Source organism: Podarcis tiliguerta (assembly GCF_965153285.1).
Source record: "Podarcis tiliguerta genome assembly, chromosome: 1".
NCBI classification, from domain to species: Eukaryota; Metazoa; Chordata; class Lepidosauria; order Squamata; family Lacertidae; genus Podarcis; species Podarcis tiliguerta.
Window position 1 is genome coordinate 25830489 of NC_139534.1, and position 12551 is coordinate 25843039.

Here is a 12551-nt window from a genome sequence, read left to right on the forward strand (position 1 = left end):
AAGACTATATTAATGTGGGGGGGGGATGAAGGGGGCTCCCTATATGTAGACAATGGCTTAAAATTAGGGACCACGCATATGATCCCAGGTCTCCTGGTGGCAAATGGAGTTGGCTGCACACTCAGAGCACTTTTGGGTGCTGCTATTGACAACTGGGCAGCCTAGCTTGTGTGCAGAGCTGGATCAGAGCCATTCTTTTTAACAGAAGCAAGAAAAAGATGAGGTGTTAAAAAGCTGAAGCAAACCTATTTGTTTTTAAACACATATCCGTGACTTATGGCAGTGGTGAGCATGCCCACCACTCACATGGAGAAATGCTTATGTACGGTAGGTAAGGTCAGTTCCAGCAGTCTGTCTACTCCTTTTTGGAAGCAGGTGACCAGGGCCTGTTTATTTAGGAATTTACACAGGTGAGCTTTGGCTCTCAACATCAGCGACAAAAATTCACAAAACAGTATTCAAAACCAACCAGCCTAGGGCTATCAACCAGCTAAAATATGTTCATTAATCAACTTTCATTTAAATGGTAAATCACCCCCATCAAGTAAGTTTAAATACATCTGCATATCACAAAAATACTTAAGCGTCTTTTTTTGAGATCCTGAAGTCTAAGATGTCGTGTGCAGCTCAGTTAGTCAAAGGTTTCCTCTCATTGCTAGAAGAAAGGACCATTCTTGATATTTTCAGTTTCCTTCCCTATGACAACAGTACATCAGAACCAAAATAGACTAAAAAACAAACTTTGCTACCCTATTAGTTGAAATGTTCATTTATGATTAAAATTGCACACCAGTTAATCAAATAAAGCTTTTGTTGCACTGTCTGTTGGTCAGTGAATTAAATGTTGCAGCTGCACATAACAAAATCGTTAACTTGTTGGAGATTATCTGATATAAATGGGTAGAAGACACAATGCCACATTTCAATTTTTTCCCTAAAGTATTTCAGGAAGTATTCTGCTTAGGAAGAAGTATACTACTTAATGTATTCCACATTTACAATGCAGCCACTGTTTACAGTGTTTCAGCATGTGAGATACAGATATATATTTTTACTATTATATCTACTAAGGGAGGAATTCAGTATTGTGCAATGGCGATCATTCTATCAGGACAAGAATTTCAAATTGCCAGCAAGAACAATCCCTCCTCTACTCTCCCCATGCACTATTCCAGGGGTTCTCCTGAATTCCCCCAAGCCATTTGTGGGGGCACAAAGGGTTGAGAGGGGGAAACCCAATTGCGCAAGCAGAGGTCCTTGCACAGGGACTTCGGCTGACGGACTTGTTAGTTGAATTTTGCCCTAGGTGTTTTGGAATGTTGTTTGTTCACTATGCATTTGGACACCTAAAGAGCCCCAAATGTGTACACTGGTTCCTGAGATCAAGGAGCAAGTTTCCATCTAAGTTTGGATACAATTGGATACAATTGGAAGAAAAGAATTGACTGAACTTTTCCAGTGGTGGACCTTGGGGTCTCAAATTTAAGTGGCGCCCCCTTGCCTCCCGCCTTCCATTCCACATCATAGTTGTGGTGCCCCGAAAGCTCTGCACCCGGCGCGACCAAACAGGTCATGCTCCCTTAAATCTGCCCCTGACTTTTCAAAAATGCGCTGATTTTTCGTAGAATTCCCAAGCAACGAGGCTGCTTGAACATGTGTATGCATGTATATTGCACTTTGCCTAAAACTCGGAATCAGCAGCCAGAGCATTAACTGCTACATTAGTAAAGACTGAGCATGAGAAAAGGAAAAATTAGAGAGAAGAACAACAGCTTCACCGGATTCAAAAGTCTCAAGTGGCTCTCAAGGGCAGCGGCACTGCATCCTTTTCGAGCGTCTGCTAGCCCAGTCCTTGCCGTCAACACTGCTGGGTGCGCTCATGTGGGGCGCTGAGGGTTTTGGGAGCCTGTGCTCCAGCCCACACCCACTGGAGCCAAGTGGGGCTGTGCTGCACTTCCTGCCGGCCGACCCACCCACACAGGGAGGAGTCCAGCTGGCCAATGCTGCTCTTGGCAGGTGAATCCCTCCATCATCAATAGGCGGTCATTCAGCGAGGGAGCTGGGGACATGGCGGCGAGGCCAGGCTAGGCTCTGGGGCCCAAAGACTTGGAACAGGCAGGGTGGAATGGAGATCCCTGCATGGGGGCACCTGGCTTGCACCCCCTAAAAATCAAGCACCCAAGGCTATGGCCCACCTGGCCCTCCCAACGCTATGCCCCTGCTCAAGGGTTACAGGTCTTGTCCAGCTCCACTTAGGGCTGGCAGGGTTTGAACCAAGGACCTTTTTGCACACAACACATGTGCCACGATGCTGAGCTGTGCCCTCCTCAGGAAACTCATGAACCAACGATATGGTGGCCCCTAACACAATGTAAGCTATATGGTTATTATTTTCCCTCCTCCAGTCCTTTACCTCATAATGTAGCGGTAAATGCCAGACTCACGTAATGAGTCCCTGGGACTGCGGCCTCATCTGGCATCACACATTTCTTTCCTCAAATTCTGCCTATACTGAATGATACATCGGATGTGCCCATCAGGCTGACCAAGATTTGTGGCCAAAAATGCCTATACTGTACACTGACCTCCTTCCTCTAGGCACTTCAGCCTACATCTCAAGTGGAATGCGGGTGTCACTGTGATCTAAACCACTGAGCCTCTTGGGCTTGCTGATCAGAAGGTCAGCTGTTCGAATCCCCATGATGGAGTAAGCTCCCATTGCTTTGTCCCAGCTCCTGCCAACCTAGCAGTTCGAAAGCATACCAGTGCAAGTAGATAATTAGATACTGCTGCAGCGGGAAGGTAAACGGCGTTTCCGTGCACTCTGGTTTCTGTCACGGTGTCCCGTTGCACCAGAAGCAGTTTAGTCATCCTAGCCACATGACCCAGAAAGCTGTCTGTGGGCAAACGCTGGCTCCCTCAGCCTGAAAAGCAAGATGAGCGCTGCACCCCATAGTCGCCTTTGACTGGACTTAACCATCCAGGGGTCCTATACCTTTACCTTTCACCTTTACACCCCTAGTTACTCTGTGCAGACAACATTCTCAACTCCAGAAACCAAATCCAAATTAGCAACTAACTAGAATAGAAATGTTTTATTCTACTTTTAGAAGGCAGAATTATATTCCTTGGGGAAAAGTGGGTGGAGTGGGAGACAGAGAGAGAGAGAGATGACTTCTACATAGTGGCTGGCGTGTTTGTTTAATTTTTTTAATCAGAATTTAGAATGTCATCATGTTCCCATTCAGTGAAAGAAAGTCTTCATGGATTTCAGGCTGGAATCATTCAATGAAACTATTGTGCTCCTTCGGGTCCTTCGTAATAGGTAACTTTGGGGCAATTTGACAGAAAACGACTTCTCTCGGCTTTTGAATGCGACTGCTCTTAAATGGCTGCAGGCTCTGCCAAGGCTGGTTTCAGTGCAGATCTTGTTTTTCAGGAGCGCTGGGAAGCATCTCCACATGACGGGAGGAAGATGTTTGCAAAAACCTCAATATGAGACATTCACTAGCTCCCTCCTTGCTTGGGCACTCAAAACCACTTGCGCTGAAACCTTCCCAGCAGGTATCAGCCCAAGACAGCTGCAACAACAGTCTGCACTCTGTCTACAGACAGACCCAGGGAGTCAGGTTTAGAATGGCTGGAGCTTGAAGAGCAGATGTCAAAGTACAAGGCAAAGAGAGGAGGAGGAGTTGGAATTAGACTGAGGAGGGAGATGGGGACCAAGTAAAGCTGCTCTGCTGAGCCGAAGGCAGAGAAACGGTGGACGTTTTGACAAATCAGCAATGACTGATGTTTTAAATGGGTCTGAATCCAACACTGCAGGATATCAGGGGTAGCAAACACGGTGGCCCTCTGAATGTTGCTGTTTTTATGGCTCTGTTCTATTGTTTCCATGTTTGTATTCATGCACACTACTTGGTGATTTTGAGGTTTATACATGATTTTACATAAAATCATCTTTAACCGATAGCCAGGTTGGCTGGGGCTCAGGGAAATTGGTGCATAGCTGTCAACTTTTCCCTTTTTTAAAGGGAAATTCCCTTATTCCAAATAGGATTCCTCGCAAGAAAAGGGAAAAGCTGACAGCTATGAATTGGTGTCGAACAACATCCAGAGAACACCTAGCTGGTTATCCCTGATATAAGCTATGCAAGAGCAAACTAGCGTGGAGCCAACAGGCATTTTGCACTTCTAGAGGGCAGAGAATGAACTATCATAATGAAGGCATGAGCTGTAAAAGGACCAGCTGTAAAAGGACAACCCTCATCCACAACTTCTGCTTTTTTTGACCCTTCCCATCTGTGCTGTTCCTTTTCATCACCTGACCATATGAAGGCCCACATTATATGTGCTCATCCCATATACCTTCATGTGTCTATTCCACATGTCCCTGGGGCCTTTCAGAGCCCTGTATTTGCAAGATCTGCATGCAATCTGGAAGCTCCTCCCCCCCCCCCTTGATTCAGAAGATCCCTCATCCCTGTTGAATTAAGAAGCCTGTTTGAAAAAACAAAAACAAAACACCATGTACAGGTTTGGAAAATGGAAAAGATGGATATCTGAAGGTGGGCCCAAAATAGTTAACAGCCTTCTTTACTAGCTATGAAAAAGGCCAGATACACTGGACTGAGCCTGCAAAACTCAACACATTTCTCAAAGCCTTACACTGAGAATCACCATCATAAATATACGACCTCATTATTGCTTTGACAATTAAAAAGGTTGATAATCTTCCCACCACAACTAAGCTTGGTCAAATTAATCTTCATGTCTTCAACCCCATAAAATTTTATTGCCCACTTTTGTAATTTAATCCCAGTGCTTTCTTTTCTTTTCCGGTGCCATCCTTCCACCATCTAGAGAGAACCTGTTTAATGGAAGAGCCAGCGAAATCAAAGGATGCCAATGCTGCCGCCACCAAAAGACAAGGAAGCAGAGGGAGGATGCCATTTCTTTGACAGAGAGGGACATCAAGATGGTTAATCCAATTGAATTGCATCTGATGGCAAGATCTTAGGAGACTGCTCTTCTGTGAGAGATCAGAGGGAAGCGAGAATTCTGTGTGAGAGAAGTGAGAATTCTGCAAGAGATCAGAGGGAAGTGAGAATTCTGTGTGAGAGAAGTGAGAATTCTGCAAGAGATCAGAGGGAAGCAAGAATTCTGCGTGAGAGAAGTGAGAATTCTGCAAGAGATCAGAGGGAAGCGAGAATTCTGCGTGAGAGAAGTGAGCATTCTGCAAGAGATCAGAGGGAATCAAGAATTCTGCGTGAGAGAAGTGAGAATTCTGCAAGAGATCAGAGGGAAGTGAGAATTCTGCATGAGAGAAGTGAACATTCTGCAAGAGATCATAAGGAAGCGAGAATTCTGCGTGAGAGAAGTGAGAATTCTGCAAGAGATCAGAGGGAAGCAATAATTCTGCGTGAGAGAAGTGAGAATTCTGCAAGAGATCAGAGGGAAGTGAGAATTCTTGCCCATCCCATTGCTACTGTTCCTGCCATAGTAACACAACGGTCATGCCTGTCAATGTTTGCTCTTGCGGCATCAGCATCACAGTCGCCAAGTGCAGGAAGTTATACAGAAAAGTGAGACTGGGGTTGCATGAAGAAGAAGTTTCCTTCCTTTGGGACAATCCTGTCTCTGGGTCTTCACAGTGCAACCCACAGGGCCACATAGTGCTAGTGGGAAATAAAGGCATCTCGATTTATACAGCAGTTGTGGGAGGATGGAGATTAGAACCTTCCCAGGTGATTTGCTCCCCAAATTAACTGCGCAGATACATCCTTGAGTTTAGCACTTCGGTTACAGGGAATTGACGTGATTTCCCCTAGAAATCCAACAGGACTTCCCTCTCAGCTAGCACATCAATGGCAATACTAGATTTTACTTTATTTATTTGTTGAATTCCTATCAAGCTATTTTTCCAAGGAGCTCAGCGCAGTGCCCCTTTTAGAATCACAACAATCCTGTAAGAAAATAGCTGACAGATAGTGATTTGAACCTGGGTCTCCTCAGTCCTAGTCCGACACTCTAACTATTTCACCATACTGGCTCTCAGCACAAGAGGTTGCATAGATTTAGATTTGATAGATTTGATGCCTACTTGTTTGATAGTACTCATAGCGCACTTTCTTATAAGCAGCACAACTCCTTGTTCCACAAAATAGCACTTACTCCTCTCCCCTATAGCAATGCTTGACCTTTTCAAAACAACAACACCATTTCCCCTGTTTTGTTTCTTTGCTTAATTCTGCAAATTACTTCCCCGTTTCCAGCACTGGTATTTAATAAAATTAATAATAATAATAATAATAATAATAATAATAATAATAATAATTTCCCCTGAAGTAAGGCTACAGTTCTCTCCTTCCCGCAATGTATAAAATGGGGATGGAGTTTCATGCCAGTGAGACGCTAACAAAAATAAACTATTCCAGGATTTTGCCACCATTAGCTCAAGGGTCAAACAAAATGTTGCATGAACCTTGCACAATTCAACCCCAGCCACCTTTTCTTTTTCTTTACAATCAGTCCTGCTTGGAGTGGTGAGAAGCAGAGAAATCACAAGGGGGGAGGGAGAGTACTTAACCCTTTCCTGCACACCCCCACCATATTTCTGTTTCAAATTACCCCTCCCCAAACTGTTTTTTGTTTGTTTGTTTTGCCCCTGGCAGGGTTCGAAAAGGCTTCTGGGGAGCATTACATGTATTTATTGTTAACATCCGCTTCAGCCCTCTAAGCAGTAAGTTAATAATTGGTTGTGAAAAGCCACCTTTGGATTCCATAGGCATTCTGTTTTGAGTCTATCTAACAGTCTGTGAGCTTAGATCCTCAATGATTTCCTGACTTCCCCAGAGTTTAGGAAAGGATTTGAGGCTAGAGCAAACAGCAGGAAGGGGCGAGCTGGGAATGGATCGTGACATAATATGGAAGTGCTGTGACTCCTTGGGTGCAACCACTTCAACCTGCAAACAGATACAGTCTTTGGGAATTCTTGTAATCTGGGAATTTTAGACATGTGTGGTGCGGATGGAGCAGGAATGAGCCCATCAGCTCAAACCCCCAACTCTGCCACCCACTGTGAGTTGAAGGTCAACCATTAGAAGCAAGGAGTCTGCTTCTACCCATGTAGACTCACCACATGGTGCAAAACCCTGATTTCTGCAACACCTCCAGGAGCAGAGGAGGTTTCCCATGTCTCAAACTCCTGGAGGACAGCAGACACCCCACCAAGACAACATGAGGAATTCCCTGATCAGAAATAAAAGCTCCGGAAGAGGGCTAGAGAGTCACATTTGTTAAGGATCCCCCACAATGTAAAGCAATGGTAAGGGAACATCTAATTTGGCCCAGGAGTCTGTTTCCCCCCCCCCCCAAATCACATGTGATGTCAGGTGTGGGGCAAGTAAAAGGCAATGGCTGCAAAGAAGCAACTGGGAGCCTCAGAGTGTGCTCCAAACTTTTCCTTTGGCACCTTTTAAACTTGGTGCTAAATGCAAGTCCCACTGGGACTGGTTTGGCCCAAGTGGAACCAGTCGCTGTGAAAAGCAGGCGTTGCCATCAGCTGACCAGCAGCTGCTGGGTCCAGCTACAGGGATCTTCCTCTGTAGTGGGTCTTGCATTCAAGGTAGGCTGCAAAAAGAAACCATTAATCCAGTGGTTTTCAACCGGTGTGCCATGGCACCCTGGGGTGCCTTGAATGATGGTCAGGGGTGCTGTGGGCAACACTGGCCTCTGTCCCTCTTTCTTTCCTTCCCTCCCTCCTCTGATGCCCGCTCACGCTTCTTTTTCCATCAGGCCACTAAGGCTGGGGGCATCGTCTTCCCAGGCCCCTTGGCATGAGGAGGCACCTCTCTTTGGGGTGAGGCGACAGCTCAGAGACCAGGGACAGTGGTAGCAGCTGCCCAGAGGACACTTAAGGAGAGGACAGGAGCCTGAGGGAATGCTCCACAAGGGAGGGTGTTCAAAGAGGGGTGAGGAGCTGCTGGTTCTGCAGGCAAGAGCTGATGTAACTGGCCTCCTGAGCCCCATGGGAGTGCCAGAGAAAGAAAGTAGTTGGTCAAACCACCATGGGCTCAAAAAGGTTGAAACCCTCCGTCTTAATCTAATGCAGGCATAGGCAAACTCAGCCCTCCCGATGTTTTGGGACTACAACTCCCATCATCTCTAGCTAACAGGACCAATGGTCAGGGATGATGGGAATTGTAGTCTCAAAACATCTGGAGGGCTGAGTTTGCCTATGCCTGATCTAATGCCATGGTAAAGCCAGGTGACTGACAGGTGGGCAGCCCAGCCCATATGTCAAAAGTGGCCCAAAGATGGGGGGACGTGTCAGGATCTTGCCCACCAGCCAGATCCAATTTCCTATACCTGACGTAGAACAAACCCCCACATAGAAAAACCTGCACAATGAAAAGTCTAGCACTTTCTCCCCTTGGCATCTAGTATTCTATACGAAGGGAAATTGTTTGCTGTTCACTGTAAGAGGGCATTCAGTTATATGATCCCCATGATGTGGTCTGAAGTGAGTCAGTCTAAGAACAATTTTGCCATGGGATTTCTGTCAACTCGATCCTAGAGAGAAAGTGCAAGGAATGTATGGGCATCAAAAGGAATGAGACTGAACATTGACTACAAGTGATGAAGATTGCTAGGTGTTCTTTATTCTGAGGAACATCGATTTGTCTGGCTATATACTGGTAGTATTAGACAGGACATCTAGAGCTGGAAAATGTGTGGGAAAGGGTGATCAAGGGGTTAGTTAGAGCACATTCCCTATGCAGGAGGGCTTTTATAAGAGAGATATAGTTCATGATTGATGGGTGCTATATGGCCCCTTGATCTAACCCCAAAAGTTCTTTCCACAGAATATAATGGAAACCCCACTCCTGCAAAGATTTGCCCGTGCTGGCCCAGGATTTGAGATTCGCTGGGGAGGCCTGCTCCTGGCCCCACCAACAGCAGAAGCCCATTGCATGGTGACACGAGGGCAGGGCCTTCTTTGTGATGGCCCCGTTTCCTTCTACCTGTGAATTTCCCCCCCCCCCCCCGGAGGCGTGGTTGTTGCCCGCACTAACTCAGTTTCCGGCAGCATCTTCAGACACTTCTTTTCACTCAAGGCTTTGGGGAGAGGCTGATAGGTTTTAGGAACAGGTGAACTGTATTGGTGTGATGGTTGCAATACTGTTTTAAAGCAACAGCTGGGGTTTTAAACGGCTTTTGCTGGACGCGTTGTTTTTAATCACCTTTTGTAAACCACCTCTTTCAAAATTGAACAAATCAACCGCTTAAAGAAGCAAACTTTCAACCTTTGGAATGAATAAGTGACACCCTTGAATAACAACCTTCGGTGATAACACAGATGGAAGGAGAGAACGTGAGGAACTAAAGGAGGCTGGCTGACTTCTTAATCATTTGAAACCAGAGAGGCTGCGTTGTTGGCTGGTGCCCATTGGGAGTGGTAGGCCAAAGGCTGGGAACCTAACAGTAGGTGGCGCCAGAGTCAACTGTCCCCATCCTCCTCCCTGCTGAGTTCTACAAGGGCAACACTGAGATTAAGGAGGAAGGGAATCTGACAACCGGGGCCACTACCCTACCAGCAGGAAGGTGCAGGCTGGGTGAGGCAGGCTGAAAGGTTGGTGGGGCAGTGCCCCACCAGCACAGATGAACCAGCCTCCACTGCAGAGGGGGAATGAGTATGGAACGGTATGAGCAAGGACTGTCTCAGGGGATGAAAGCCGGAGGGTTTCAGAAATATTGAGAGCTGTGGTTTGCCAAAATCAGGTAAGGTGAGCAGCAATGGTTATAAGCAGGAGGTGGACATCTATGATGCAGCCATCTCAGAACAGGAAGCTACACATTCCAGGGGACCAGAAGAAGATCAAGAGCACTGGGGGAGCAGGTGAGGAAAGATGGCTGATTCCACAGTGCTTTTAGCTTGAGTTTTCTGGGATCAAATTGGATTACTGGAGGGGGGGGAGAAATCTGAAATGGGGAAGGTTAGCAGGCCTCACTGAGATTTTTTGCGCAACAAGCTGTTTAAATTTTGGGTAAGTGGACATGGAAACTGGAAGGATTGGCCCGGCTTACTTTGAATGAAGGAGAGTGATGGCTAAGTGGAGAGGGGGAAATATGCAAATAGTGGGTGCTGGAAGGATGCAGTAAGACAAGCTTCTGCCCAGGTGTGGGGGGCATTGGTGGACCCAGAAAAACTTGAGCGTATCATCATCATCACTTTTAATTTGTATAAAGGTAAAGGTAAAGGTACCCCTGCCCGTACGGGCCAGTCTTGACAGACTCTAGGGTTGTGCGCTCATCTCACTCTAGAGGCCGGGAGCCAGCGCTGTCCGGAGACACTTCCGGGTCACGTGGCCAGCGTGACATCGCTGCTCTGGCGAGCCAGAGCCGCACACGGAAACGCCGTTTACCTTCCCGCTAGTAAGCGGTCCCTATTTATCTACTTGCACCCGGGAGTGCTTTCGAACTGCTAGGTTGGCAGGCGCTGGGACAGAACAACGGGAGCGCATCGGCAAGCCCTAGGCGCTGAGGCTTTTACCCACAGCGCCACCCGCATCCCAGTATAATTTGTATACTGCCTTTCTATTTCACAATACTCAAGGCGTTATTGGTTAGATGATCCTAGGAGAAGATTAGGGGGCTTCAGGAACTTCAAGATCTGCTGCAAGATCATGCAGCACAAGGGATCCTGTTTCTCTTCCAGATTCGTGCTGGAATGCCAACTCCCATCCTCCTGGACCACTGGCCACGCTGGTTGGGGCTGATAGGAGTTGGAGTGCACAATTTTTGGAGGGCGCCTCTGATGGGAGTTGCTGGGGAAGGGAGTGCCAGAAGGTTTAAGGTAGGGGGCAGAGATCATGGGGGCGTCTTGGAAGTGTGTTCTGGGAGGTGGGGTGGATGGGGGGGGGAGGTCAGGCCGACGGGGCGGAAATGGCAGTGGCGTCGGGCGCGTCACTCACCGGATCCCTCGGCCGTGACGATGGCCTCCGGGGAGATGCAGACGCCTCGGTCGTAGACGGGCAGCTCTTCGCAGGCCAGGCTCTCGGGCCACGCGTGGCCGTACTTGACGAGCACGGGCTCGCAGCCGGCGCGGGCCCTCTCGCAGACGGATTTGCAGGGCTTGATGGGCTCGTGCTGGAAGTCGATGGTGCAGATGGGCGCGTACATGGCGCACAGGAAGAAGAGCAGGTCGGCGCTGCAGTGGATGCCCAGCAAGCCCTCGAACTGCTCCATGGCCAGGATGGCGTTGGCCTGCGTGCTGTGGTGCAGGTGGTTGGGCATCTTGGTCATGTTCCAGGGCAACGACTTGCACAGCGGGATGCGCACCGGCTCGCAGGACGCGCCCGCGGCCGGCGGCGGCGCCCAGCTCGCCAACAGCCCGCCCAGGGCGGCCAGCAAGGCGGGCGGCGGCAGCAGCAGCGCCACCATCGCCCTCGCCGAGGAGCAGCCCGACGGCGGAGACGTCCGCGGCGGCGCCCCCCTCCGGGGCAAGACCCTGGCGCCGCCGAGAGAGCTCTCCTTCCTGACCCCGCGCGGCGGAGGGACTCCTCCGGGGTCCGCCCCCTTCTCTCCCTCGGGGACCAGGTCGACCCCTCTTGCAAAAGTCCGGGTTGAGGTAGGGGGGGTTGTGGAAATCGGAGGGAACTGGCTGGTACAAGGGGTGGGCGCTCCTCTTCTCTACATCGGGAAGGAAGGCGACTTTGGAGCGGCGCGCAGAGGGACTTGGAGACGTCGCCCAAGAAAAAAGTTTTGGAGGAGAGAGAAATCGCGCTGCTGGTCGATCTCGGCTCGGGCTGCTGGCTGCACAGGCGAGACCGGCTTCGCTTGTGTGCGGCTGGTGGAATCAGCCCCCTTTTTCACTTTCCACCTCCTAGCCAAGGAGCCCCGGCTCCTCCTCTTTCTGCGCCGCGCGCTCCTGGTCCCACCCCTCTCCGCCGCCTCTCTGTTCCTTTGCAAGGGAGCAAAGAGGTTGTTTAGGGGGTGGAAGACGAGAAGGAGCGAGGAACTGCATGACCTGAGGCTCGGATCCACTCCCATCAGTTATAAGTCACTGTTTGTCGTCTCCCACCCCTGGCTCTTCTGTTTATCCCCTTGGAAAGTTGCAGGCGCGCGCTCCTCTCCATCTGTTGCTTTCTCGTTTCTGCCTCCGGCTGCCAGAAAATAAAATAAAGGTGATCCTTGTGAAGGGATTGGCTCTCCGAGGTGGCGGACGGGACACCCACACCGTCGAAGGAGCATAAATCTAAAAGGCGGGGGGGGCAGAGAACAGGCTGGATTTCCAAAAACAATTTTTTTACTTTAAAAAGCAGCAGCGTGTGCTCGCGCGCGCTTTCCTTTCCCCATAAATATCCCTAAATGAAAAATAACGACGGCGAGGTGTTGATCTCCCATCTCTGCTGAAACAATCCTGTTTGAACTTTCTGTTTTCTTTCTCCAGCAACTGAAATAAAGGGAGCTCTCTCTCTCTTTCTGGCTTAAGTCTGCCGCAGCTGCCCTCTCTGCAAGAAAAGAGGCTTTTCATTGTCCTGGCTGTA

At 48.8% G+C, this 12551-nt stretch overlaps 1 protein-coding gene across 2 annotated transcripts in view; it reads right to left on the reverse strand.

The window, feature by feature from the left end:
• The window catches only part of FRZB (frizzled related protein), a 33176-nt gene extending 20942 nt beyond the window's left edge, over nt 1–12234 (reverse strand). The window contains exon 1 of one of the 2 annotated variants that reach the window (XM_083413158.1): nt 10977–12234. In XM_083413158.1, the coding sequence (XP_083269284.1) occupies nt 10977–11445 (469 nt within the window). In that variant the 5' untranslated portion in view covers nt 11446–12234. The remainder of the gene's footprint in view (nt 1–10976) is intronic. The other variant, XM_083413159.1, reaches the window with a different exon arrangement.
• Between the last annotated feature and the right edge of the window lie 317 nt (nt 12235–12551).